Source organism: Heterodontus francisci, chromosome X (genome assembly GCF_036365525.1).
Source record: "Heterodontus francisci isolate sHetFra1 chromosome X, sHetFra1.hap1, whole genome shotgun sequence".
In the NCBI taxonomy this organism is placed as follows: domain Eukaryota; kingdom Metazoa; phylum Chordata; class Chondrichthyes; order Heterodontiformes; family Heterodontidae; genus Heterodontus; species Heterodontus francisci.
In genome coordinates this window covers 6,660,966-6,685,913 of record NC_090421.1, presented here as the reverse complement: position 1 = coordinate 6,685,913, position 24,948 = coordinate 6,660,966, and the positions used below count along the sequence as shown (strand labels likewise).

Sequence of the window (24,948 nt, the reverse complement as noted above, 5' to 3'; positions counted from 1 at the left end):
AAGGGAGTGGTAATGGGATAAGTAAAGAAACAAAAGATGTGTCTTGAGGTGTGAATGGCAGGATTCTAAGTAACTGCCATCCGAAAGGAAATAAAAGAGAAACGAGAGGGGGGGGAAAAACCAACCCATTAAAACAACATCTAGCTAACAGGGTTATAGAGCATGGGTCATTGTGTTGTCCACTTACTGGAGACCAACAAGAACTCATCCTACTATTGATGTGATGGCATGAACCCGGACCACTTTAACACTGTAAAGATGCTGCAGAGAATAGTACATATGCATTTATGAATTCTTGATCAGACAGCTTAAGGTGATGAGTGCTTTGGCACTGCTGTGTTCTAAGCTGGTATCAATGTTCAGTCTTTGAGAATGCCATCTCTTGTTTACAATCTTACTTTTACTCATTTGTCTGTGGAGTTTGAACAATGAGGAAGAATGTTACATTACCTTCCTTTTGGTATGGTGTTCCTCATCCTATTGTAGTTCAGCCTCCATATGCAAAGCTTCCTCCATCTACTGTAGTGCAAACTTGGAACTTCATTTTAAGTCTTGTATTTAACTTTCTGATTATCAACTCTCTAAATCTGCTGCAACCTTCTTTCAAGCGGACTGAGGTATGCTCCCAGAATGAGGCCTATATATGCAGTGGAGTGGGGAAAGGTCACGTGACTCTCATGGCCTTGTGTGGTGCCAAACTTTTAAAAGGTACACGGTCCTGGTATTTTTACCACCTCATTTCAACGAGGACTTATTTGTATGTGGATTTTGAACTACCTTCAAAAAATGAGGATGATGGTACCTAAGGTAGGTAATTTACATTTGTTGTGCTATGTCCCACTCTGCTTTTAAAAATGGAGATTCTGATATTAGACAATATGCAAAGTAATTTTAGAAGTGCACACACTTAGAAATTTTACTTTCCGGTATGATTTGTAGGCTAGCAGAGATTTTTTTCTTAACCTTCCATATCTGACAGGAAGCGTTCTTTGGAAAATCACTGCTGGACAGCAGTAGGAAAGTTTGCCTCAGCTCAGAGGGTTTCTCTGACAATGAAAGCACTGAGTTTCCACAAGCCACGCCTCAAGCGGAATCGACATCTCAGCAGAAGGACTTAACTGACGAAAAGCATGATGGAACCCAGGAAAGGGGTGAGGGACTAAACAACAGTATTGATATTTTTGAATATATTTCAATTCTAGGCCTTAGTACAGCTTTTAAAAGATTAAATCTGACTACTGTGGCAAAATTCTATAAATCTGACCTATATTTTTGTTGTGCATTCTGAGCATTTGTTCTGGGCCTAATTTTGGAATAACTGATTGCAGTAGTCACACGAAAAACACTTTGAATGAATAGTCCAGGATAAAATCACATAGTGGCTTTATTCTTGAGTATTCATGGAGAAAATGCTTCCTGTCCTCAAAATAAATGCAGAGGAAGGAATATTAGCATGTGGGTAGTCCATTAGAGTCCGCATTAAAAAAAAAAAATGACAGGTCTCTGGTCTGAAGGTACAGTTTTCCACATGTCGAGTTCTCAATCTCAGCGGTGTTAAGGAGGACCTGCATTGGAGGCCATCTGTTTCTCCAGTGAGTAAGGCTAAAGACCCCTTGAACTTCCCTTCTGCTCCTTCTAGTATCTGGTTTTGGGCGCCACTAGCTGGTGATGACACAACATGGAGAGTCTCAAGAAAGAGGAATGTCTTCTCCCAAAAAGAAAAAAAAAAATTTGACTTCCAAGAACCCATTTTATTGCTTTCAGCATAGTGGTGAGGCAATTGCACTGAAATGCAAGATTGGGAGATGAAAGCAAGAAGACAGCTGTAATTGGGTTGCACTTGATGAATTTAAACCTGGTAAAGGTTTCAGATAAGACCACCACAGTACCCAAAAATATTTTACATTTTTCCATTTATTTCCTTTCTTTTCAAATTTGCTTTGTTTTTCTGCAGCGTCTTATTTTTGCATAAAGATAATCTTGTTCCAGGAAGTGGACACTGTAACAATTCAGTGTTAATTCACTGTAGTTCCATTCAGTGAATTGGTATGCATAAGTTGGTAGTATAATAGCTGGCCTGCACTTCAAAAACAAAAGATCTAGTGATGATGGATTTATAAAAAGGGACTTGGATCAATTGAATCTGTGTCTTGCATCACTAATACCACTTTGCACCTCTACATCAGATAGTTTATTAAAACAAAGATCTAAACCATTTCAGGATGCACAAAAGATAACTACTTGTATGAACAGAATAATTAATCTGCATTTATGTTGCATCTATAAAACAAGGGTATAAATCTCTATCTCTCCGTCCCTTAATTATCTTTAATCATGGAGGAAATTGTTGAGCAGATTTTGCACCCAAGTGCATTCCTGTCATGGTAGCAAATGGGGAACGATGAGTTCCCCAGAGGAATTTGAAAACACCGAAGCATATCAAGTATGTGTTTCGTACTTGTGCAAGAACAGGAAATTGAATTGGTACAAGTGTGAGAATTTGAAACCGAGGATGAACTAAAAATAGTTCACAAACTAAATGATTGCTTCTTGGAAATGTTCACTAGAGGAAAAAAACAGCATGCCACCTATTGCAGGAGGTTCTAGGTGCCAGTGCCCAGAAAATTTTGCTCCCTTAATATGACATTAAGCAGCAGCTGAGTGCTCTGGATACAGTATGGGCTATGACAACATCCTCCTGTAGTGCTGAAGACCTGTGTACTAGCGACTCCCATGTTAAGCTGTTCCAGTACAGCTATGATATTGGTATCTACCAGACAATATTGAGGATTGCCCAGGTATGTCTTATTCATAAAATAATTAAATCTAATGTATCCAATTACAGCCTTATCGTGACCCTGTTCTAATCATCAGTAAAATGACAGTGTTAACAATAGTGCGTCAATTGGCACCTACTAACCAATAACCTGTTCACTGCTCAGTTGGGACTCTGCTAGAACCACTCGGAACCAGACGTGAATGCAACAGCTGAATGCCAAAGGAGAGTTCGAGAGTAGCTGCCCTTGATCTTAAGGCAGTATTTGACTGAGTATGGCCCCAAGGACCTTTAGCAAAACTGAGATTAATAGTGGGGGTGGGTGGGGGGACATCCAAGAGAAAAATAGGCCAGTAACTGGAGCCACATCTGACATTGAAGTCGGTCAATCGTCGCAGCCCTCAGGGCACCTTCTGCTTGTGTTCCTTGGAAGTGTCCTTGGCCCAATCATCATCAGCTGCTTCATCTGTGACCTCCCCTCCTCATGTCATGAGTGGGGCTATTCATTGATAATCATGCTTCCATTCACAACTCCTCTGACAATGAAGAGACACTTGCCCGTCTACACCAGGGCCTGGATGTTGTCCAGTCTTTGGCTGACAAGTGGCAGGTAACATTTGCACTGCGTAAGTGCTAGGCAATGGCTATCTGAAACAAGAGATTCCAGTTATCTCCCCTTGACCTTCAATGACACCACCATTGTCAAGCCCTTCAATTTTTGGGGGGTGGTAAGAGGGGTGTGCCAGATCAACACTGGTTACAAAAGCGGGGAAGAAATTAGTTACTCTGCAGTGAGTGGCGCACCTCCTGACCCCTCAAAGCGTCTCCAGCATCATTGAGCCCTAAGTGATGAGTTTGGTGGAATACTTGCTATCCTGACCATTTGCTTAGATGGGGGGAGCCACCACAACAACACTTGAGAAGCTCAACATAATCTATGACATAGCAGTTCACTTGGTTGGTGCCCCTACTATGGACTCAGTGTATTGGCTGCAGTATGCAGGGCTACAGGATGCACTACAGCAACTCACCACGGTTACTTTGACAGCATCTCACTCTCTGTGACCTCTACCACCAAGAAGGCTAAGAGCAGCAATGCTGTGGGAGCACCATCATCTCCTCGCAAGTTCCTATCTGTCGCAAACTATCCTGCTTTGACATACATAATCATTCGTCCTTCATTGTAAAGTCAAAATCCTACAATTCCCTACCTAATACCATTGTGGGAGCACCATCATCACAAGTACTGTAGCAGTCCAAGAAGAAGGCCCACCACCAGGAGCACAGGGCAAGTAAGGATAGGCAATAAATGCAGACTAGTCAGTGCTGCCCACATCCCGAGAATAAATATGAAAAAATCTAAATAATTTGGACGTCACTTGTGAAGAGGTCCTAAACAGGCTGAAAGGGCACAAAACCAACAAATCCCTGGGGGTGGATGGCATATACCTGAGGCTGCAAAGTGAGATTAGAGATGAAATTGGCAAAGTGCTGACTCTTTGTTCGATGAATAAAAGTGAGGTTCCCCACTAAATTGGAAATAAGTTAATGTATCTATTTTTAAAAAAGGGTGATGGAACAAACTCGGGTCACTAGATCTATTAGCCTTGCACCAATAAGTTGCAGAATAAAGTTCTGAATAGAAGGCTGAACTAGCTCGAGGCGGTGAGTATCCAATGTAAAACTTGGAGGTGGCTAAGTAACTAGCTTAGAGTGAGAAAATTGCAGGTACCAGTTAGAGAATTGATTTAGGATTCTGGCGTGCCCCAGTGATCAGTGCTGATATCACTAATGTTTCTAAACTACATAAATTGTTGAATTCAGAAATGCAATGCTAATTGGTCAGATTTGCAGTCTTTCTGAATGATATCAATGAATTAACATAAAATAAGCCAATGAGCTGTTCATTTGGTATCTGCTGAACTAATTTTATTTTTCCTATTGCCTGCTACTGAGGATTAATTTTTCTGTGTTGATTATTTCCAATTAAATTTGGCAGCTCCTGATGCAAAGACAATCCAAGGCCCCCTTGAACGTAATGGAGATCCAATCCCAGATGAACTGCCTAAAACTGAAGAAACTCAACCGGATGGAATGGGTAAGTAGGGAGGAAGCGAAAATGTGTGGTTGTCGTAAATTCTGTTTTTTGTAGACTGCATAAACAAATTTCTCTTCACCACCCCCCCCCCCCAAAATCCTCCAGTTTCCATAGTACCCAAATTAAATCCAGAAGCTGATTGCAATCTCATAGGAGTTCAGGATTCATACAGAGAATAAGTGCACTATGCAAAGGCTATTGATTTAAATTCCAAATTAAATGAGTTATCCCTGGCAAACAATTTTGATTACAAAGTCCATTCATGCAGTGTACTGTTGCAATGATCCATAGAATGGTGGGGCAAGGTATCCAGCTTGCTGATATGGGAAGAAAAGTTGTAACGTAACTACTGTAAATATATTTCTGAAGGTCTCAGTCCATATGTTTCTCATGGTTGGGCATTGAATGACTTTGGCAAAGACTTTGAACAGGTCAGCTGTTTTCTCTCTCGTGCTGAGGCATAGCATGTAGCACAGAAAAATCTAAAAGGACAGATACCTTTTTTAAATGTAATTAAAAGCAGTATGCCAAGTAAACATTTCCTGTCAGTCACACTGTGTGTGTCAAACTGCAAATTGCTTTGTCCTTTTCTTCAAAAAAGTACAAGGAACCAAAGGCAGCTTTTGACGTACAGATTTCTCCAGCAAGTAAAAATAGCTTAATTGACTGTAGCTTGACTGACCTTGCCAATCTCATAACCTGCAGCTTGAAGATCAATTAAACTTTAAGCTAACCATGTATCCTTAACAATATTTAGATTTTGGAGCATTAAAGGATTGCAACTTCAACTGAGAATATGTTGTGAATTATGAGGCATGGCGCTGCTGTTATAAAACAGCGTAACATCCAGCTGAATAAGCAGCAGAAATTTAAGTGATTTATTGTAGTGAGCTGCACTATTTAGTCTAGTTATACTCTAGCAGTACCCCTGTGCACATTTGGAGGTCAAGAAGCCAACCTGTGCTCAACTCTCTGAATGTGGCTAAATGGGATGTATCCCTGCAGGAACTGAGAGATTCACATTGGACAAAGAGAAACCCTACAGGTGGGTATAGAGTTGGGTGACTGGTTTCTGTGGATCTTGGACACCTGCTGACCAGAACAAGAAGTTTGAGAGTCTCAGTCCTGTTCCTGGTGGGACTGATTCACAAGAAGTCACAAATAAACACCTTGTGAAAGACCCAATGTCGAAGATCCCTGGCTTTGATCTTCTGCGAAGCTCATGGGCAACCCTAAACTTCATCTGCACAACCCATAGCAGATTCAGATACTTAATGCACAAATGGAAAATTAAAAGCTCTCCAGTGTGCGACTGTGGTCACCCACAACAGACTATGGAACATATAATGACTCGATGCCTGAATCACTCATACAAAGGGGGCATCACACCAATACACTCTGCTACTCCTGACGCAATTATCTGAATGTAAAATTGTAGTTGTTGCTCTACATCTACATCAGCCATAAGAAGCTACTCTGAACTTAGCACTTATTGGCAGTATCACTCAGGCTAAAAGATGGTTGATGTGGAGGGGGTGGTGGAGTGCCCAAGTGGTGCAGTCTTAAGGAGTTGCAGCTGAGGCACAGTATTGGAGCAGTGTGAAGGGAGCTTTGTTCTGCCTCTGCCTGTACTACTGCCGTGGAATCTCCCTGCTTAGCATAGTGGGGAAAGTCTTCGCTCGAGTCATTTTAAACAGACTCCAGAAGCTGGAGTGTCCACCCTGAGGCACAGTGTGGCTTTCAAGCAGAGAGATCCACCATTGACATAATGTTCTCCCTTCGCCAGCTACAGGAGAAATGCCGCGAACAACAGATGCCCCTCTATGTCGCTTTCATAGATCTCACCAAAGCCTTTGACCTCGTCAGCAGACGTGGTCTCTCCAGACTACTAGCAAAATCGGATGTCCACCAAAGCTACTAAGTATCATCACCTCATTCCATGGCAATATGAAAAGCACAATTCAGCATAGTGGCGCCTCATCAGACCCCTTTCCTATCCTGAGTGGCGTGAAACAGGGCTGTGTTCTTGTACCTGCACTGCTTGGGATCATCTTCTCCCTGCTGCTCTCACATGCGTTCAAGTCTTCAGAAGAAGGAATTTTCCTCCACACAAGATCAGATGGCAGGTTTAGGATGTTTAGTTATACAGCACTGAAACAGCCCTTCGGCCCACCGAGTCTGTGCCGACCATCAACCACCCATTTATACTAATCCTACACTAATTCCATATTCCTACCACATCCCCACCTGTCCCTATATTTCCCTACCACCTGCCTATACTAGGGGCAATTTATAATGGCCAATTAACCTATCAAACAGCAAGTCTTTGGCATGTGGGAGGAAACCGGAGCATCCGGAGGAAACCCACGCAGACACAGGGAGAACTTGCAAACTCCACACAGGCAGTACCCAGATTGAACCTGGGTCGCTGGAGCTGTGAGGCTGGGGTGCTAACCACTGCGCCGCCCTTGCCAGTCTTAGAGCGAAGACCAAAGTACGGAAGGTCCTCATCAGGGAACTCCTCTTTGCTGATGATGCTGCATTAACATCCCACACAGAAGAGTGTCTGCAGAGACTCATCGACAGGATTGTGGCTGCTTGCAACGAATTTGGCCGAACCATCAGCCTCGAGAAAACTAACATGGCACAGGACGTCAGAAATGCTCCATCCATCAATATCGGCGACCACGCTCTGGAAGTGGTTCGAGAGTTCACCTACCTAGGCTCAACCATCACCAGTAACCTGTCTCTCAATGCAGAAATCAACAAGCGCATGGGAAAGGCGTCCGCTGCTATGTCCAGCCTGGCCAAGAGGGTGTGGGAAAATGGCACACTGACACGAAGCACAAAAGTCCGAGTGTTTCAAGCCTGTGTCCTCAGTACCTTGCTCTATGGCAGCGAGGCCCGGACAACGTATGTCAGCCAAGAGCGACGTCTCAACTCGTTCCATCTTCGCTGCCTCCGGAGAATCTTTGGCATCAGGTGGCAGGACTGTATCTCCAACGCAGAAGTCCTCGAGGTGGCCAACATCCCCAACATATACACCCTACGTCGCTTGAGATGGCTTGGCCACGTGAGCCGCATGGAAGATGGCAGGATCCCCAAAGACACATTGTAGAGCGAACTCGTCGCTGGTATCTGACCCACCGGCCGTCCATGTCTCCGCTTTAAAGACGTCTGCAAACGCGACATGAAGTCCTGTGACATTGACCACAAGTTGTGGGAGTCAGTTACCAGTGATTGCCAGAGCTGACGGACAGCCAAAAAGACGGGGCTAAAGAGTGGTGAGTCAAAGAGACTTAGCAGTTGGCAGGAAAAAAGACAAAAGTGCAAGAAGAGAGCCAACTGTGTAACAGCCCTGACAACCAATTTTATCTGCAGCGCCTGTGGAAGAGTCTGTCACTCTAGAATTGGCCTTTATAGCTGCTCCAGGCGCTGCTCCACAAACCACTGACCACCTCTAAGCGCTTACCCATTGTCTCTTGAGACAAGGGGGCCAAAGAAGCCTGTGCTATACTTTTCATGGCAGTGCATGATGCTGACACGATGTCTGAAATAGGAATTGCTCTGTTCTGTATCACTACCATTGCTTGCCTTGAACACAAAAAATTGTCACTTACTGTAATGCTTTTTATTGAATCTATATTTCCACTTTTTCCATCTTGTCATGTTGTGATTACACTTAGTAATTTTGCTTGCCTCTCATTGGGTCTTCACTTTTGATTTCCACATTACGTGGTGTTTTTATATACTTGGCTCTGAGACCTCAAATCAGTTTTCTCAGCTGCCACCACTCCATCATTCCCCCACTACCTCCCCACCCCCACTGCAGTCTTGAAAGCTTCATGCTTAATGTTGCCACGACCTGGCCTAAAGTTCCTTAATGCTTTAGCACTTCTAACATAGTAAAAGTGCTGAAAATGGGCTTAATGAACTTCAGCTTTGGCACTTAGATGGTGTGTTTGGGAATTGAGGTTGAGGCTCAGGATTCAGTTGTGCCAGTCTGGGGAGGAGGAGACAGTCACAGGCAGTGGAAGCAGTGCCGATGCTGGTCTCCCAAATGGTGACCTGCAAAAACCTGTGTGTGTTTTTTTTTTTGTTGCCCTAAGCACCTTTACGCCACCCCTTACCTCCTCACTCCACGCAACCATCCCTTTTCTTCCCATGGCTACTCTGTACCTGAACTGAGAGAATCCCAGCACTGCTCTTCTGTTAGGGTACTCTACCACACCTCCATTCAGGTACTCCCACACCCAGCATCCCTCTTCCCAAAGCCCCCGTACCGTCAATGCCATCCCAGTACTGAGGTATTCCAAGTCCATCCTCTCAGCACTGTCACACACAGCACCCTGGGCCCCTCTCCTATTTCTCCCACATCCCTCAACACGTTCGCTGCCTCTCCTCTGATTTTTATCAGACCTTGCTATGTCTTTCTCCATGTTCTGAAATACCATGACCACTTCTACATTCACACCCCATAACTTCCATCACAGTTCTCCTGGACCCTTGTGCTGCCCTCCTCTTCTTTCCTTCCTCCCCAATGATTTCTATCGGCTGGCCCCAGAATCACCATCTGAGCATTATCTATGCATGCCAACCACCGCCCCCCCCCCCCCCCAGCCAAACTTCCCACTACTGCTACAAGTAGTTCCTATAACCTACTTCCTGACTAAACGGAACACCTCACCTACCAGCTTTCTCTCTATCTGGGATTTTTCTTTTAAAAGAAAGGTAACCTAAAACTAGCTTTTAATCGCAACTGAAACAATTGATTTACAATTTCCATGCAAAGGGCATATCATAAAATTTGAGACCAATTTTGTTTCTTGCATTTTAATATGTGTAATTTGACTTACTCAGTCACTATAAATCAGTGGCTTCTATTGTAGATTACATAGTATGAAACTTATCCTTTGACTCATTGCCAGCATGGGAGATTTGCTAGTAAATATCTGTTGCATACTTGAAAATGCAAGGGTTTTCACAACATTCCACACAGTACCTGTTGCACATTTAGGTGGAACAGTGGTATGTAATTGCAACGTTAAATCATGTAACATTACACAACAGTCAACCTGCACAATGTCCAGACCGACTGTGGTGGAAAAATTCCCCAACTAAGATCGGGAAAGGAGACTTCATAGAATTTACTCCACTTCCAACTGAGAAATAATAAATTTGGGCTCATACCATAAAAAGGCACACCCCGCTTGGATATGAGAGGGAGACTCGCAGAGGGGCGAGGGGACGAGACATGGTGATGCCACAGGTTGTTGGAAGGGTTGAGAATGTGGAGGTTGGGAGATAGAGGGAGAGGGGAGTTGAGAAATGTGACATGCTCGTGACGAACACCAACATCCCCATTAAAACAATCTTCCATTGAAACACTATGTCCCAATTTGCTGTTTCATGTCTCGCTCACTGTCCAACACTGAACATAAAGATAGCCTTCTCTAAGTATGCACAATCATATTCACCCTCTATCAGGCCCCCGACATGAAGACTACCTTTCTACAGTGCACTCTTGTGCTCTCTCTTCCATTGAATACTCTGCCCATGCCCTCGTTTTCTTTTGGGCCTGTTTGTTCAGGTGCGCTCCAAAATAAAGACAACCTTCCCTCTGCGCACTTGACACTTTCAGAAATATGAATGCTGCACCTGCACAAGATGTATTCCAATTATCCTTCATTTTTGTACTTTTGTACAAATTATATTTTTTATTTTTATTTATGGTTAACGAGCTTTCTCAATCACATCATATAAACCTTCTCATTAAGTGCATTATGTAAAAAAAAACACGCAGTTGTGGATTTACAGGTTGAAAGGACCATTAACAGTACTTTGCAATAAAAGCACAATATTCTCATAATATATTGTGCATTACATAAGATAAAACAGCATATTCTCAGACTAAATGTGAGCAAAGTAACAGGAGATCTATGTGTGCGTGCTTGCAAATCTCCTGTGGGTGTACTCGAGACGCAATTGTATGACATGGGCAACTTTTACAGAGTAAATATAACATTTGCAAATTATGTGATCCATACCTCAGTCAAAGAACTGGGGGAGATGAGGATTTTTTTATGCAGCTAGTTATGAGCTGGAATGCTTTGCTTGAAGGGGTGGTGGAAGCAGATTCAATAGTAGCTTTCAAAATATATACTTGAAAAGAAAAAAATTGCAGGAAGAGCAGGGGAGTGGAGCTAAGTGGCCAGGACTTGCAAAGAGCCAGCACAGGCATGATGGGTCAGATGGCCGCTTCCTCTGCCATATCGCTTTATAAGAATGCAGGCATCACAACTGAACAGGGATTGGAACATAAACATGTCCTAAGTGGGACTGTAAATGATCGCTTCAGAATCAACAAACTACTACCAACTTTTTTTTAAAAAGGGACCAGTGAAAACTACTGTAAATCCTTTAGGCTGCCAGCTTTTTCACTCAGCCAGTTGACTTCTACATGGTAACAAATGCAATTTATAGCAAATATGAAAATTTAAGTAAGTTGTAAAATATATATTTACATAGAAAATTGCCCAGCTCTGTTGGAAATGCAGCACATTGCTGCCTAAAGTCCACTTGTGACCTGGGCTTTGAGTTTGGTTTTGAGTCCACTGTCTCTGACCTTGTTACAGCTGTGGCTGGTCTTGTGAGCAATGCCATGGTAGATGTCCTTTTGCAGGGAGGGCAGGCAGGAAAAAACCTCTCCCTGCCCACTGTCTGTTGTGTGCTGACTCTTGGATCACCAGTCTCCAATCCACACATACTGATATCTGCCTTGCTCATATATACTTGCCACCCCTCGGCTTCTGGTGCACTCGCTCTGATCTGTCTGCCCTGTAATATTGTAATTCTCAACTTTGTTGCTTTGCACAAATTCCAAAGACATGTTGGCTTTCGTGTACTTGTTGCAAATGTCGTTGACAGACTTAGTTACTGACCAGATGAACAGCAAAATAGAATAGGGAATGTAAGGACATTTTATTAAAAAAAAAAGCAGAGATTATCTGAATGCCAGATAGATACAGATGAGGGAGTTTGTTTAGCTTATTTTAGTTCGTCCATCCAGAAGAAATAAAAACTTACTTCGTGTCATTCAAATACCTATCGAACTTGATGCCTCTACTAATCTGACCTGGAAGAGCATTCCAAGTGTTGATTGCTCTTTTCATGAAGAAGTGCTTTGTGACAGCAGGCATAAATTTTTTTTCACCAGTATTAACCTATGCCTCTTGGTTTTAGTATCTGACATATATTGAAGTAATGCTCTGCAATAACGTTACCTATGGCGTTTAATATCTTGTACACTTGTATCAGTTTCCCCCCCCCCCCTTCCCAGTTGCTGCCTTAAAGAGCTCCAGTTTCTCTTTGTAACCCTACCTTTAGGAAAGATTAGATAAACCAATCAAGTAAACAACAATGGCGAAGATTAAGAGAAATTAGTGAGATGAAAATATTATACCATCTAGCCCATACCTATCCTTCTGCAAAGTGCTGCACTCCTGTTATATTATTCGATACAAAACGAAAGCTAGCCATTTCATGCTGAGGTTTTCTGTCCTGGAACCAGTAACTTAGAAGCAGCTATAACTACTCCATAATTGACGCCACAAATTTAAAAGTCACTGCACTGACTTGCATATTTGCCTGTTTTGACCAATTCCCCACAGGGAGTACTTGAGGGGACAGGCCACATTAGCAACAGCTTCATCTTAGCAGCTAACCATTACAACTGTACTCGAGGCTGTGTCTGCAGGAAATCGCCTAGTAATTTTTTGACTTCATTGAAGTTATGTACCTCTTGTACCCCTCTGCTAATTCACATTTTCTGAAAAATGTTGAATTAATGTAGTGTATTTTGAAATGCAGAACTTGTATTCTGGGAGAAAAAATTGCAGTTATCTAGTTTTTCCAAAATGATTTAAAACTTGGCATGAGCCTCGAATGATATGCCACTATAGATCCCTGCAGTAATCTAACTGGCTGTGACTGTTGGAGAACATAGATATTTAATTTTAAATTGATAGTTGAGTCTCCAGCATTTTTGAAGTTACAGCCTACTTATTTTCTTTCCTAGTTCAGTCGACACACACCCATATTTGGCCCATTGAGAGAGCAAGTTACTGGATCATGTTTTCTCCCTTACTTTCTAATGTCGTTCAACTTGGTTGAAAAGGTGCACACGTCCATGGAAAGACATGGCCAAGTTGTCGTTCCCTCCACAATGGAACATCCTAATGGCTGGCTTAGATGAAAATTAACAAACCAATTATGTTTGAGTAACCATAACATTTATGGTTTGAGGGCAGTTGGTTGGAACAGTAACATTATGTTGCTTTTCTATACCATGTATTAATTACATTTACTTTCTGCAGTCTTCTATTCCTGCTTTAAACTTTTTTTTAGGAACAATATTATAGTCAACATTTACTTCAGTTTGTGGTGTTTCTGTTTCGCTTTCTATTACACATACAAACAGTTTACTTTTTTTAAACCCTATCCTGGATGATTTCCAGAATTGGACTTCAACACACTTATCAATCCACCTTGCTGTCAATTTGACTGTGCAGGCCAGACTACCTTCCACTTACACTGTTCATGCAGCACATTGGGTAACTATTCAGGGCATTCTTAACTGATTTGACTGTAAAGGCCAGATTAGGAACCATTTGCACAGACCATTTATAGTTTCGTTTACAGGTGCATCTATGGTTTGGTCTATTTATAATTTGGTCAGTCCACCATACTGACCACCAAGCTAATTCTAGAATCCAGGCTTTCTGGCTAACATGCTGATACCAGTAGCGACCCTGGAAAACTGCAGGTCACTTTGACCTTTGTCATGGATCTTGTTTGCTTTGAGCCATGCACAGTGATTGGGCTGTGTTATCATGCTGTCGGGATGGTTGTGGACTTTTTAGGTTGGAAAGGGTTAAATGGATTTTGCTTGCTACTGTTCATTTTCTCCCTTTTGTTTTTATTGTACTTTTGGGTTTTTAGGTTTCGATCTCAGTCCTTTCCACGCAGACAGCTCCCTCTCTCCCTTTGGTAAGCAGTCAGACCCTCTCGCCACTCTTTGCGTGTTCACGTGTTAACATCAGTAGTTTGTACCTGGGTGCTTGTATGTCTGCTTGCGTTTTCATAGAGGATATTCACATGACATCACCAGTCGTTTCAGCAGGTTACTGGTCAAGTGCTAAATTATTTTTTTTTAGCAACTGTGAACGTAAACACCAAGAGTTTTTTTTAGCTTTCCTGAAAATTGTCTGAAATATTATCTGTAAAATGCATGTGAAAATCGGTTTGCATTCACAAAATATCTCAGAAGTAACATTTGTGATCTTAGATTGTCCTGCGTCGTATTTTATACCTAATCAAATATTTGTATTGTTGTAAAGGTGTAGTAATGAATAACAATATGTTGAGACGCGGGAGCTTTTCAGTGACTATCGATAGACTGAGCATGCACAAGTCATATCACTGATTATTGATTCAAATTTTGTCCATGGTAATTGCCACAATTTATAAAAGATGAAGTTTGTTTCAACGTCAATATTTATTTGTCAACCAATTCGGCAATTATTCAAAAGATTTCCCAGTCTGCAGTGTAAAAAAAAATATAGTGGTTCCTGATGCCCAAGTGGATAAATGCAATGCGTGGTGTGATCCTGAGCTTTACAGACCAGAGGGTCCCAAATTTGATGTCTGCCCTGTGCTGAATAAGCTGACCTCAGATGGGTTGTAGTGTGGTGCTGCATTGTTCTCACTCCTGATCACCGCCAATAGCCCCCATCGCCTTTGGAAAGTATGCACTTGTGGATTTTGAGTGAACTCAGCATTGGGCTTGGCTGTAACAAGCTCCAATATTGAATAGCCTGCAGAACTTCAGTGTGGACAGTGGCTGCCTGGAATGAGTTACTGTTACAGTTGTGTGGGTGCTGACAACCTATCCCAGAAAGTGTCAAGTCCCTTCAGCAGAAGAGGGTGAAAATTCATAAGGGGAGATTTTTAAAAAGGACATACAATTGTGATTAGTATCAGTGGTACAGAATGCAGTATATTAATGGGTTTGGGGAGTTGATGCTATTGTATCCAAGCTGAGCCATGCACAAGGAACTGAATTGGCTCTTGTTAATTGAAATTGTTGGGAATCAGCTAATGATTTGTGTATTTCGTTGGGTATCCTGCAGGGTTGAGCAATGAGATAATGTTGAGGTTGCAAAAATAAATCTGAAGTCATGCTAATTGTGATTATTGCAGACTTTCAATAGAATTTGTGTTGACTGTTGCCCATGCATGGTTTCTGTAGATTATGGTGGCACAGTACATATCTTCTATTCAGCATCTTTACCATTGATTCAGTGAAAGTGGACTTTTTGCTGGATTTCTTTTGCAGATTATTATCCATCAGAGCAACCTCTAAAACCTTTTACAGTTTATGTAACGGTTTCTCAGCCTGTGTGAAAATAGTACATTCAACTGGGGTGCTAGATAGAGTGGGATAAACTGTTGGGAACTGACAGTTTGATTGGAGCAGCACTAAAGCATTAAGAAGGAAATACATGCACAAGGAATTGGACTCAATGATCTATCACTAATTTCAACCAAGTTTATTTTAGAAGGCAATTAAAAAAAATATATTTTTAAAGTTTTTGATAATGTAGTGAGGTAATCTATTTGTTTCACAATCTTGGATTGGATTTACCAGTCTTGGATTTACCAGGACAGCCATATGTCTTGGGTCTGCTAAGTTCAGTTGGAGATAGCTCATGAGCAAAGTGCTTCACAGAATACAGCCCCAGCCAACCAATGTGGAAATGGCTAGCTATAATCCTGAGACAACTCTGTGTTCCTAGCTAAAGGTGAATGTGTGGAGCTCAGAAGGGTTAAGTAGGGAAGAGATTGGGGAGAAAATCCTATTCCAAAGTTAAGCTGATTATCTGTTTGCATTTTATGCTTTTGCTTGGCTTTTTCTCAATGTATACCTCAAAAAATTTATTGCTTTCATTCATACACCTTTCAGCTGGGTGTGCGGGTTGTTTCCAGTTGTGGACTTATCCAGCGCCACTAATATGGCGCTTCCACTTTTCCACCACAAGATAAATTAAAGTTTATCCTGTGTTGAGACTAATAATGCTACGCTCAGATCTACTTTTTGTGTTGTAACCAAAGGCAGGTCTGTCACAAAATTGACCCTGGTTTATTACTTCCCCAGAGAGTTGGAGAGAATCATGCTGAGCAAAGTCGGAGATATTTCACAGTTTCATTGATGTTTCAGAAAGTGATGGCTAATTCTATATTTAACCTTTTGCGTACAAAACACGAGTTCCATATCATGCCACAAGTTCTGCAGGCAAGCAAAGCGTTGTGTGAAACTTTGCTGCTGGTACTCTGCAGACATTTTGGATTAATTCAGAATGTTGACATGCCACTATGGTAAAGCTTATCTTCCTGACAAGCACCATTCATGGCCTTTGTAAATGTACTGTTCCTGGTCTGATTTGAGTACTCGCAGCTCTTATTGCCCTCTAGTGTTCTCTTGCTGTAGACTCTACCCCAAATGCATTCCCTCGCCCCTTATGATTTCTTGCAGTTCACTGACCTATACAAAGTAATCATCATGAAGGGTGGAACTTGGTAATAATGTTAGCTATCCGAGCCCAAATAGTCCCTAAATTTAATTAATGCTTTCTGGGGGTGTTGAAAATTTTTAGCCCTGATTTATCACCATTTAGAAAATGTCCAGATCTTCATTGAAGCTCGGTTCCTTCTTGAAATCTAAATTTCAAATGCTTTAACTGCTGGTATTGAAAGCTTACTAAAATTGAAATCATTTAAAATCTAATCCTTAGCTAATTTTAACTTATTTTTGTTTTGACAATTTTTTCCTCTCCTGAAGACAATGGCTGAAGGAGACCAGGTGCTCTCCCGTACCTAATCCAGGTGACCTTCATACATTTGTGAGCCTGGTCTTGTTGGCATTAGCAGCAAATTCTGTTGGCACAGTGTCTGCAGGCACTGATGTCAATTATAACACCCTTGCTGTCAGACCAGCAATAATACGTGGGATCTTTGGTCTGCATAGCTGTTACACACTGCCTTTACCAACTGAGCCATTGGGTTGCTATAGCTCATTCCTTAGAATGACCTTCATAATTACAAATGACTATCATTTGTGAGTTGTGTGACCTTTCCTTGTGGGCTGAAAATGACATTCAAAAGCAACTAAGCCATCAAGTATCAGTGGTGTACCTAAATGGAAATGGTGCTTGTTGCAACATGATGTGGGCATAGTCTGTGTTTCCTCGACCCTAAATGAAGGATGTCTCACTATTGTCATGCTCTGCCTTGTAATTTGAGTGGGAATAAAACTCAGATCGCTGATTGAATTTGATTGATAAGCAGGTCGAAGACCGAAACCTGCCATTACTTGGTTGTGAATGTTAACGTTACTTGGTTGTGAATGTTCCCACTACCAGTCATGTTTGACTGTTTTGGGTCTGTGTTTGTTATTTGACTAACTTCCTGCAATTAGGTAATTTTTTTTTTTGTTTTCTATCTGTTCTTTTGAGAAAGAGAAGGAAGTTGTCATGTCGACCTAAAGTTTGCAGGCAACCTGCAAAGTTTTTTTCCCCCCCCCATTTCCCTTCTGTTTTGTGTTATTAAAATCCACTCCATTTGTCGCGTCATAACTGCTGAAAATTTGGTTCTGTAACTTATCACAGTGCTCCTTTCTTTAAGCTGGGATTGACATCTCATCCGTTACGGATGAGCTTTCATCCAATCATCCTAATGAGAGCTCAAAGCGAAATCAGCCTTTCAATGATGTTCCAGTGGAGGGTGCCCTCAGCTCAGATCTTGACAAGATTGTAACAGAAGGTAGGTCTAAAAGCTGTGTGTGAGAAGGCAATCATGGAGGGAAAATAGGATTGCTTCTGGGTTTTGCTAAAGCTGTGATTCATAGGTTAAGGGTATGTAGGATTACAGGGCAATGTTTCATCTAGGGTTTGATCTTTTGGTGTATGCCCAGGTAACTTTGGAGTACAGGTATGTGTTGTGGAGTTCTCAGAAGGAGTTTTTTTTTTTAAGGTACTGCAAGATGTAAAATCTTCCCCAAGTCACCTACAGCTGCACTTTCAAGCTGACGACCTGCGCAATCGTTCCCTTTCTCCACAGTAAATCCTTTACTCCTCCATCTCGGTCTTGTCCCTGGTATGTCCCCAGCATTGTTCCCTTATGTCCAAGGCATACTTAAGCATATTTGGCACACAACTGGTTTAGCCAACCATCATCAGACCTCACTGGAGCATATCTAACACAATTAGGCCTCACTCTCCTCTGCCAAAATCACATCATCCTGGAGAGCAAACATAACCCCCAGCTTATTTTCTCTACTTACCAACTGCCTTCTAAAGCCCGTTCCCCCTTCATCCTTCCTTTCAACAAGTGCAAGAAGCTCCTGGATTTCTTAACACTAAATTGAGTCCATCCATTCTGCTGACCCTCTCCTTCCCCTTGCCAATTTAGCCATGAACCCATGTCTTTCTCTCGTTTCTCTCTTGTTTTCCCTTGTGTCCTCTCCACATCCTTCTCAACCTTACTGCTCGTCTGATAATCAATCTTAGATGCGTATTGCTGAAAACAGACATTTTGTCAAAGCTTTTCATCTTGCACTCATCAGGACAAATGCATCACACTGCGAGCCCGACTGACAATCTTAAATTGGTTGTCAACGTAATTCTTAGCACACTGAGGATTGTTTAGCAGATGTTGTCCAATTACGGAATCGCATCTAATGTTGGACACTGTGTTTTGAATTTTGCAAGCACGGGCTGGTTGGGTATGGCCTGTACCCTGCCCGTTGCCAACAGCAGAAGGGATATGTTGTTTGATAGGTCTGCCAGTCTTTGGGATGTACGGCCTATATATCTAGCATCACACTGGTATTGAAATTCATATATCACATTACTCATTTGTGTGATAGGCAGGACGTCATTGTGGCATGACGGCAGCATCCCGTTAGTGGCGAATACCACACGTGTTGCTACTGCATAGTAGCAGCGTGAAACAGCTTCACCTGTTGCTCAACCAATTTAAGATCATCAGTCGGGCTTGCAGTGTGGCATGTTTGCGCGTACTGGAAGCTACATATATTAATACACAGGGCCCTGTTCTTTGCCGACTGAAAGAACATGTACACACATTGTGCCTGTTTCAGCTAAACAAAATAAGTGACAGCCATTCGCAGGTTCATTCCTCAGGGCAATGCCTTGACCAGTGAGAGCCAAGCTGCCTGGTTTAAATTTCTAACAAGCTTGGCAGTAAACTGTCAGTCACCATAAACTGGTGCATTGTCTATGGCAACGCCTCTACCAATCAAAGTCCACTTGCCAACCAATCAGCGCACTCTCATACAGTATAAATTTGTGCTTTCCCATACATCGGTATTCTTGCGAATTGTCCTGATGAGTGCAAGACGAAAAATTTTGACACAATGTCTCTTATTTTCAGCAATACTCAAGTTCTTAGATGAGCCACATTTTCCTCCAGTTTAAACATTGGGAAGACCAAAGCTATTGTCTATAGCTTCCACCACAAACTCCATACTCTTGTTACCGATTCTATTCCCTCCCCAGTCTCAGCCTCAACCAGACTGTTGGTTGCCTCTGCTCCCAATTCAGCGCCAAGCTGATTTACCAACCCCCATATTTTCTCCATCACAAAAAGATTGCCTACTTCCATCTCCATTACATCACTTTCCTCTGTCACTGCCTGTCTTAGCCCATCTGTTGCTGAAACCCTTCTCCATATCTTTGTGACTTCCAGATTCAATTAATCCAGTGCTGTCCTGATTTCTCCTATTCTCCATTCTCAGTTAACTTTAGCTCATGCAAACTTCTGCCTGAATCCTACCCTGCATCAAGTACTGCTTACCCATCACACCTTTGCTTGCTAACCTCCAGTGGTTCCTGGACCACCAGTTCTTCCATTCTCTCATCCTTGTGTTTAAATCTCTTCATGGCCTCACCCCTCCTTATCTCTGTAACCTCATTCAGCCTTGCACCCCATTCCCCGTGCTCTGGATTTACCTCCTTAAACCTCTCTGCCTTCTCACCTCCTTTTTCCCCCTTTAAGGGCCTTGCTTAAGGCCCACCTATTTGACTAGCCTTTCCTAGTATTTCCTCCTGTGGTGTGGTGTCTGTTTGCACAATAACACCCCTGTGAAGTGCCTTGGGATGTTTTTCTTTTTGGTAAAAGCAATATTGCTATTGTTACTAAACTTGACATAATTTTTAAGGATTTGTTTGGCCAGTTTTCTCTCCTCAAGCTGCTCATTCTTGCTGCACTATTCCAAAGTGGAATTTCCCACCATTTGAGAGGGTAGTGCAGTGTTTTTGCTAATCAGCTAAAAGCAGATTGTGAATGCCCATCTGATAACTACTTCACTGTTCAAGAAGGCATTGGAATCCATGGGAGTTGGTGGCCAAAGGAATGCATTCATTTGGGCATTTAAAAAAACTGCCCATTGTTTTACTGAAGGATAGACAGTACTTTCTAAATGGTGCAAAGCTAGAAACAGTGGATATCCAGAGACTTGATTGTCAGGTACATAGATCATTAAAAAAAATCATGAACTGGTACAGAAAATAGTCAAAAAGGCAAATGGAATGCTGTCCTTTATATCTAGACTAGAATACAAGGGGGTAGAAGTTATGCTACAGCGATATAAAGTCTTGGTTAGACCAGACCTGGAGTATTGTGAGCAATTCTGGGCACCACACCTTGTTCTATTCCAGAAAACCAGTTGGTGAGAATAGAACTGGAGTTAGTATTTACACACTTTATTTGTAAAGTTAAATATTACAAGCATACAACAACCACAGTTTGTTTTATGCTACTTTGAACACAGTTTTAGTTTTATACCTCTCTTGAACTAATTTAGGGGGCTAAAGTGAATGCCCAGTTAATGCCCACCGTCTGCATACAACTAAACGCAATCAGTAAACAATTAACACACCTAAAGGATATATTGGCCTTGGAAGGGGTCCAGCATTGATTTACCGGAATGATAGCTGGACTCCAAGGGTTAAATTACAAGGAGCGATTACATAAACTAGGGTTGTATTCCCTGGAATTTACAAAGTTGGTTGATTTGATCCAAGTTTGATTTTCAGGGGAACAGGGTAGGTGGAGGGAAACAATTTCTACTGGATGGGGAGTCTAGGTCTAGGGGCATAGTCTTAAAAATTAGAGCCAGACCTTTCAGGAGTGAAATTAGGAAACACTACACAAAGGGTGGTCGAAATTTGGAACTCTCTTCCGCAAATGGCAATTAGTGCTGGATCAATTGTAAATTTTAAAGCTTAGTGATAGGATTTTTGTTATCCAAAAGCAGTAAGGAATATGGGGCAAAGGCACAGGGTTTATGAAGTTAACTCTCTGATCAGCCATGATCTCATTGAATAGTGGAACAGGCTCAAAGGGCTAAATAGCCTCATCCTGTTCCTGTTATGGCTCATTAAGCGTGTGGTGTGTTGATGTTCAGAATTTGTTTGATCATTTAATCGATAAATAAAATGTTATCTTCAGAGTAAATTCTTTCTTCATTCAGAACTGGCACAAATGGAGAGTAAAGATGTGCAACAGCTCTTCACTGACGTTCTGGGATCACAGGGAAATCCTCCACTTTCAGAACCAACTTTGAGTGGTATCAGAGCGGCATCCGAAAGCCACCTTCTCACCTCCCATGGGTTGGGAGAACTTATCAGACCTTCAATAAGCCAGCGTGCGCTCCTTCCTGGTAAGAGAATACATATTTTTCATATAGTTAACAGTCTTGTGTCTAGCACACATCAGTTGCATCAGACCATTCAAAAGAGTACATGGCTGGAGCTTGAATTATTGGGTTGGACTTTGCTGTCCTTTTTGTTCCCCTACATATGGCTTGGTTCCTTCCAATTATCTGTTGTTCATGTTAATTGTGGCAAGCCCCCGCCCATTCCCTTGTGTTGTTCTGAGAACCTTAGTCTGACTCCGTCCTGCCCAGAGTGCTTGCAGTCTGTCTCTCCTCAAATTGCTTTCACAATTAAAGTTGTAACTGCAGTGAGTGAGAAAGACCCAAACACAACTATAACTGAGTAGAATACTGTAGATTGGGGTGATGTGGGGTTAGTGAATGCTTCGGTTGGGGGAGGGGTGGGGGGCGGGCGCGGTGGATGGGGCGGGGGGAGTTTGGGCATGCTGGGTCAGGGTGCCAAGTTCTACTGTGTGCTTCTTTGCTTGCCTGTTTACCAACCTGCCCTACTATGTGCTTGGTGGTTCTTCTGTAGTCCAAAATTCTACTGCCCGTGTCTTAACTTGCACCAAGTCCCGTTCACCTGTCGCCCCTGTGCTCGCTGACTTGCATTGGCTCCGGGTCAAATAACATCTCTGTCTGTAATCTCCTGCAGACCCACAGCCCTCCAAGATATATGTGCTCCTCTAATTCTGTCCTCCTTAAGCAACCCTGATTTTAATCATAATAAAAGCAAAATACTGCAGATGCTGGAAATCTGAAATAAAAAACAAGAAATGTTGGAAATACTCAGCAGGTCTGGCAGCATCTGTGGAGAGAGAAGCAGAGTTAATGTTTCAGGTCAGTGACCTTTCATCAGAACTTCAGGGTGATTTTAATCACCCCAGTATTGGTGGCCATGCCTTCAGTTGCCTTGGCCCTAAGCTCTGGAATTCCTTCCCTGCGCCTTTTTACCTTGCTTTCCTCCTTTTAAGACACTCCTTGCAGCCTTCCTCTTTGATCAAGTTTTTGGTCATCTAATCTAATATCTCCTTGCATGTGTTGCGATCAGGTGAGGAGGGGTCGAAAGGCTCCCTCCCCTCTTGTCCCTCTCTTTGTTTGACCGCAACAGGGTTTATTTCTTTTAAACAGTGGATATGCTTACCAATTCAATGAGTGTTAAACCCTTTATGTGCTATGATCATAAAAGAACCAATCGGACAGGTTTTCTTGAGTTTTTAAACAAGAAGTTGAGTAGTTTAATTGTACTGAAAACCAAAACCCAATCTAAGTAAAATAATACACCAACTTAATTAGATCATGTCTAAGAATTCCAATCTCCCTCTGTCTGTCTCTTTCGCTTGCTCTCGCACACGCACACGCACACACACACACACACACACCCACACAAATAGGTTACACAATGGGGAAGAATAGATTGGTTGGATTAGAGTCCGTAGCAAATTAAAGAGTATACAGTCTGTGGAGCTTGGTAACTCAGTTGTCTTCCAGCTGAACTTGGTGGTCCTGAGGGTTCAGGCTTGTAGATGTGGCCAACTGGTTCAGGGTTTTCTTGGAAACCGTGATGCAGCTGGTTTTCTTCACTGGGTCTCTGTCTGCAGCAGTGATGCGCTTGGATGATTATAGCCAGCAGGCAGGGTTCAAACTTGCAATGTGGCCTGGATCGAGAGAGAGAAACGGATCCCCACTTGGGTCCTTCACTCGTCAGTATCAGGTGCTTGTCCACTTGCAGACAAAGAGCAGCTGGTTTCTCTCAGATCGTGGGTCTGTCACATGATGGCTTAGTGTATTCTCTCTCTTGCAACTTAATTAGATCATGTCTAAGAATTCCAATCTCTCTCAGGGTCCCATTGATTCAGGGATTACCCTTTGAATGGTCCATCTCCACCAGTGTTAATGTTCCAAGATTGCCTTTAATGTCTTCTTAAAGAAGGCAGGGCAGGTAGCCCATTCAAAATTCTCAGGCCATTGATCTGGTTGAAGATTTACCAGACCTCTGCACCTCGATACATTGGAATGTATTTTGATGCAGATTGTGGTGGCCATTTTAGTGGCTAGCAGTCATCTTTTATCAGTTCCCTTTTCTCCTGTTTTTTTTTAAAGTTTAATTCAAGTTTCCAACCAATGGATTAAAAAATCATCATTTGGCATAGCATGTGTTCATGACACTTGTCTCAATGTCATATTTTGTTTTATAATGCTCCTGTGAAGAATCGTGGGACGCCTTATTATGTTAGACACTTTCTAAATACAAGGTGGTGTTGAACTACCAGTGCCTCCTGTTTGGTCTGCATGAGTACTTCCTCATCTGCCAGGATGTGAAAGAGGGGAGCAGAACTGTTGGAATGAGTGAAAAATAGTCTTAAGTGGGAGGAAAGAGCTACACAGGAGGAAACTAGTGGGAAAAAAGAGATTGTTTTGTACTTATCAATGTCCGTCACTTTAGCTAGAGTGGTAGAGGAGGCTCTTTTATTTTTGGACTGATTCTCACCAAGTGTGAAGTCTAGAACTAAGTAGGTTTTGGTTATTGTCAAGAGTGGACAAGCAAACTGGGAGCTTAAAATATAAAACCAAAGTAGTTTCCTCCATCAAAATTGGGTGTGTCCACCTCTTGCCCTCCCAAGAGATGTGGTAGCAGCACTTTAATGGTGCTCCCTCTTATCTGGCACACTTGTCTGTTCCCCATTGAAAATGTTCTCCACAGCAAATGAGGAGCAGCACCATTGGGCAACTCTGCTTCCTCAGTAATATATCTTGCCCACTGTTGCTTTTCCTTACCTTCTACCTTTACTATGCCACTGCCTGGGCTCTGTTCCTGGACTTGAGGCTACACTGTTGGCCCCATTGGAGCTACCAAGCCCTCTCCCTGATGGCACAGACCTTCCAGTTCTTTTCAGACTGCTCCTTGGGCCCCCCCCCCCCCCGCCCCTGTCAATTCCCAAATATTGCAAGGCACCATCCCCAACCTCTTAGCTCCCACACTCCACCCAGCAAGTAGTTGCATGACCCTTTCCCCAGTGAATGCTTCTCAAAGCCAGCCATTCCCAAATTCCTCCCCGAGTGCACTCCCACAGTGTTCCACACCACACCCTCAGGGTTATTACTCAGTATTGCCCTTCCTGTTGCATAACAGTTAGGCTAAGGCTTGCCGTACCCTATGATACCAAGCTAGGTGGTATAGTCACCAACCAGCCGTAAAGGAGAAGGCAAAAAGTTACAAAAGGATGTAGATCAAGCGTATGTGCAGAATGATGGCAGATGCAATTTAATGAAGGGTGT

At 42.5% G+C, this 24,948-nt stretch overlaps 1 protein-coding gene across 20 annotated transcripts in view; it reads left to right on the top strand.

Moving 5' to 3' along the window:
* The window catches only part of kmt2d (lysine (K)-specific methyltransferase 2D), a 250,592-nt gene that overhangs the window by 106,953 nt on the left and 118,691 nt on the right, over nucleotides 1-24,948 (top strand). For 19 of the 20 annotated variants that reach the window (XM_068024872.1, XM_068024871.1, XM_068024870.1 and 16 more), the window contains 5 exons: nucleotides 980-1,151; nucleotides 4,776-4,874; nucleotides 13,875-13,922; nucleotides 17,616-17,753; nucleotides 21,487-21,675. In XM_068024872.1, the coding sequence (XP_067880973.1) occupies nucleotides 980-1,151; nucleotides 4,776-4,874; nucleotides 13,875-13,922; nucleotides 17,616-17,753; nucleotides 21,487-21,675 (646 nt within the window). The remainder of the gene's footprint in view (nucleotides 1-979; nucleotides 1,152-4,775; nucleotides 4,875-13,874; nucleotides 13,923-17,615; nucleotides 17,754-21,486; nucleotides 21,676-24,948) is intronic. The other variant, XM_068024867.1, reaches the window with a different exon arrangement.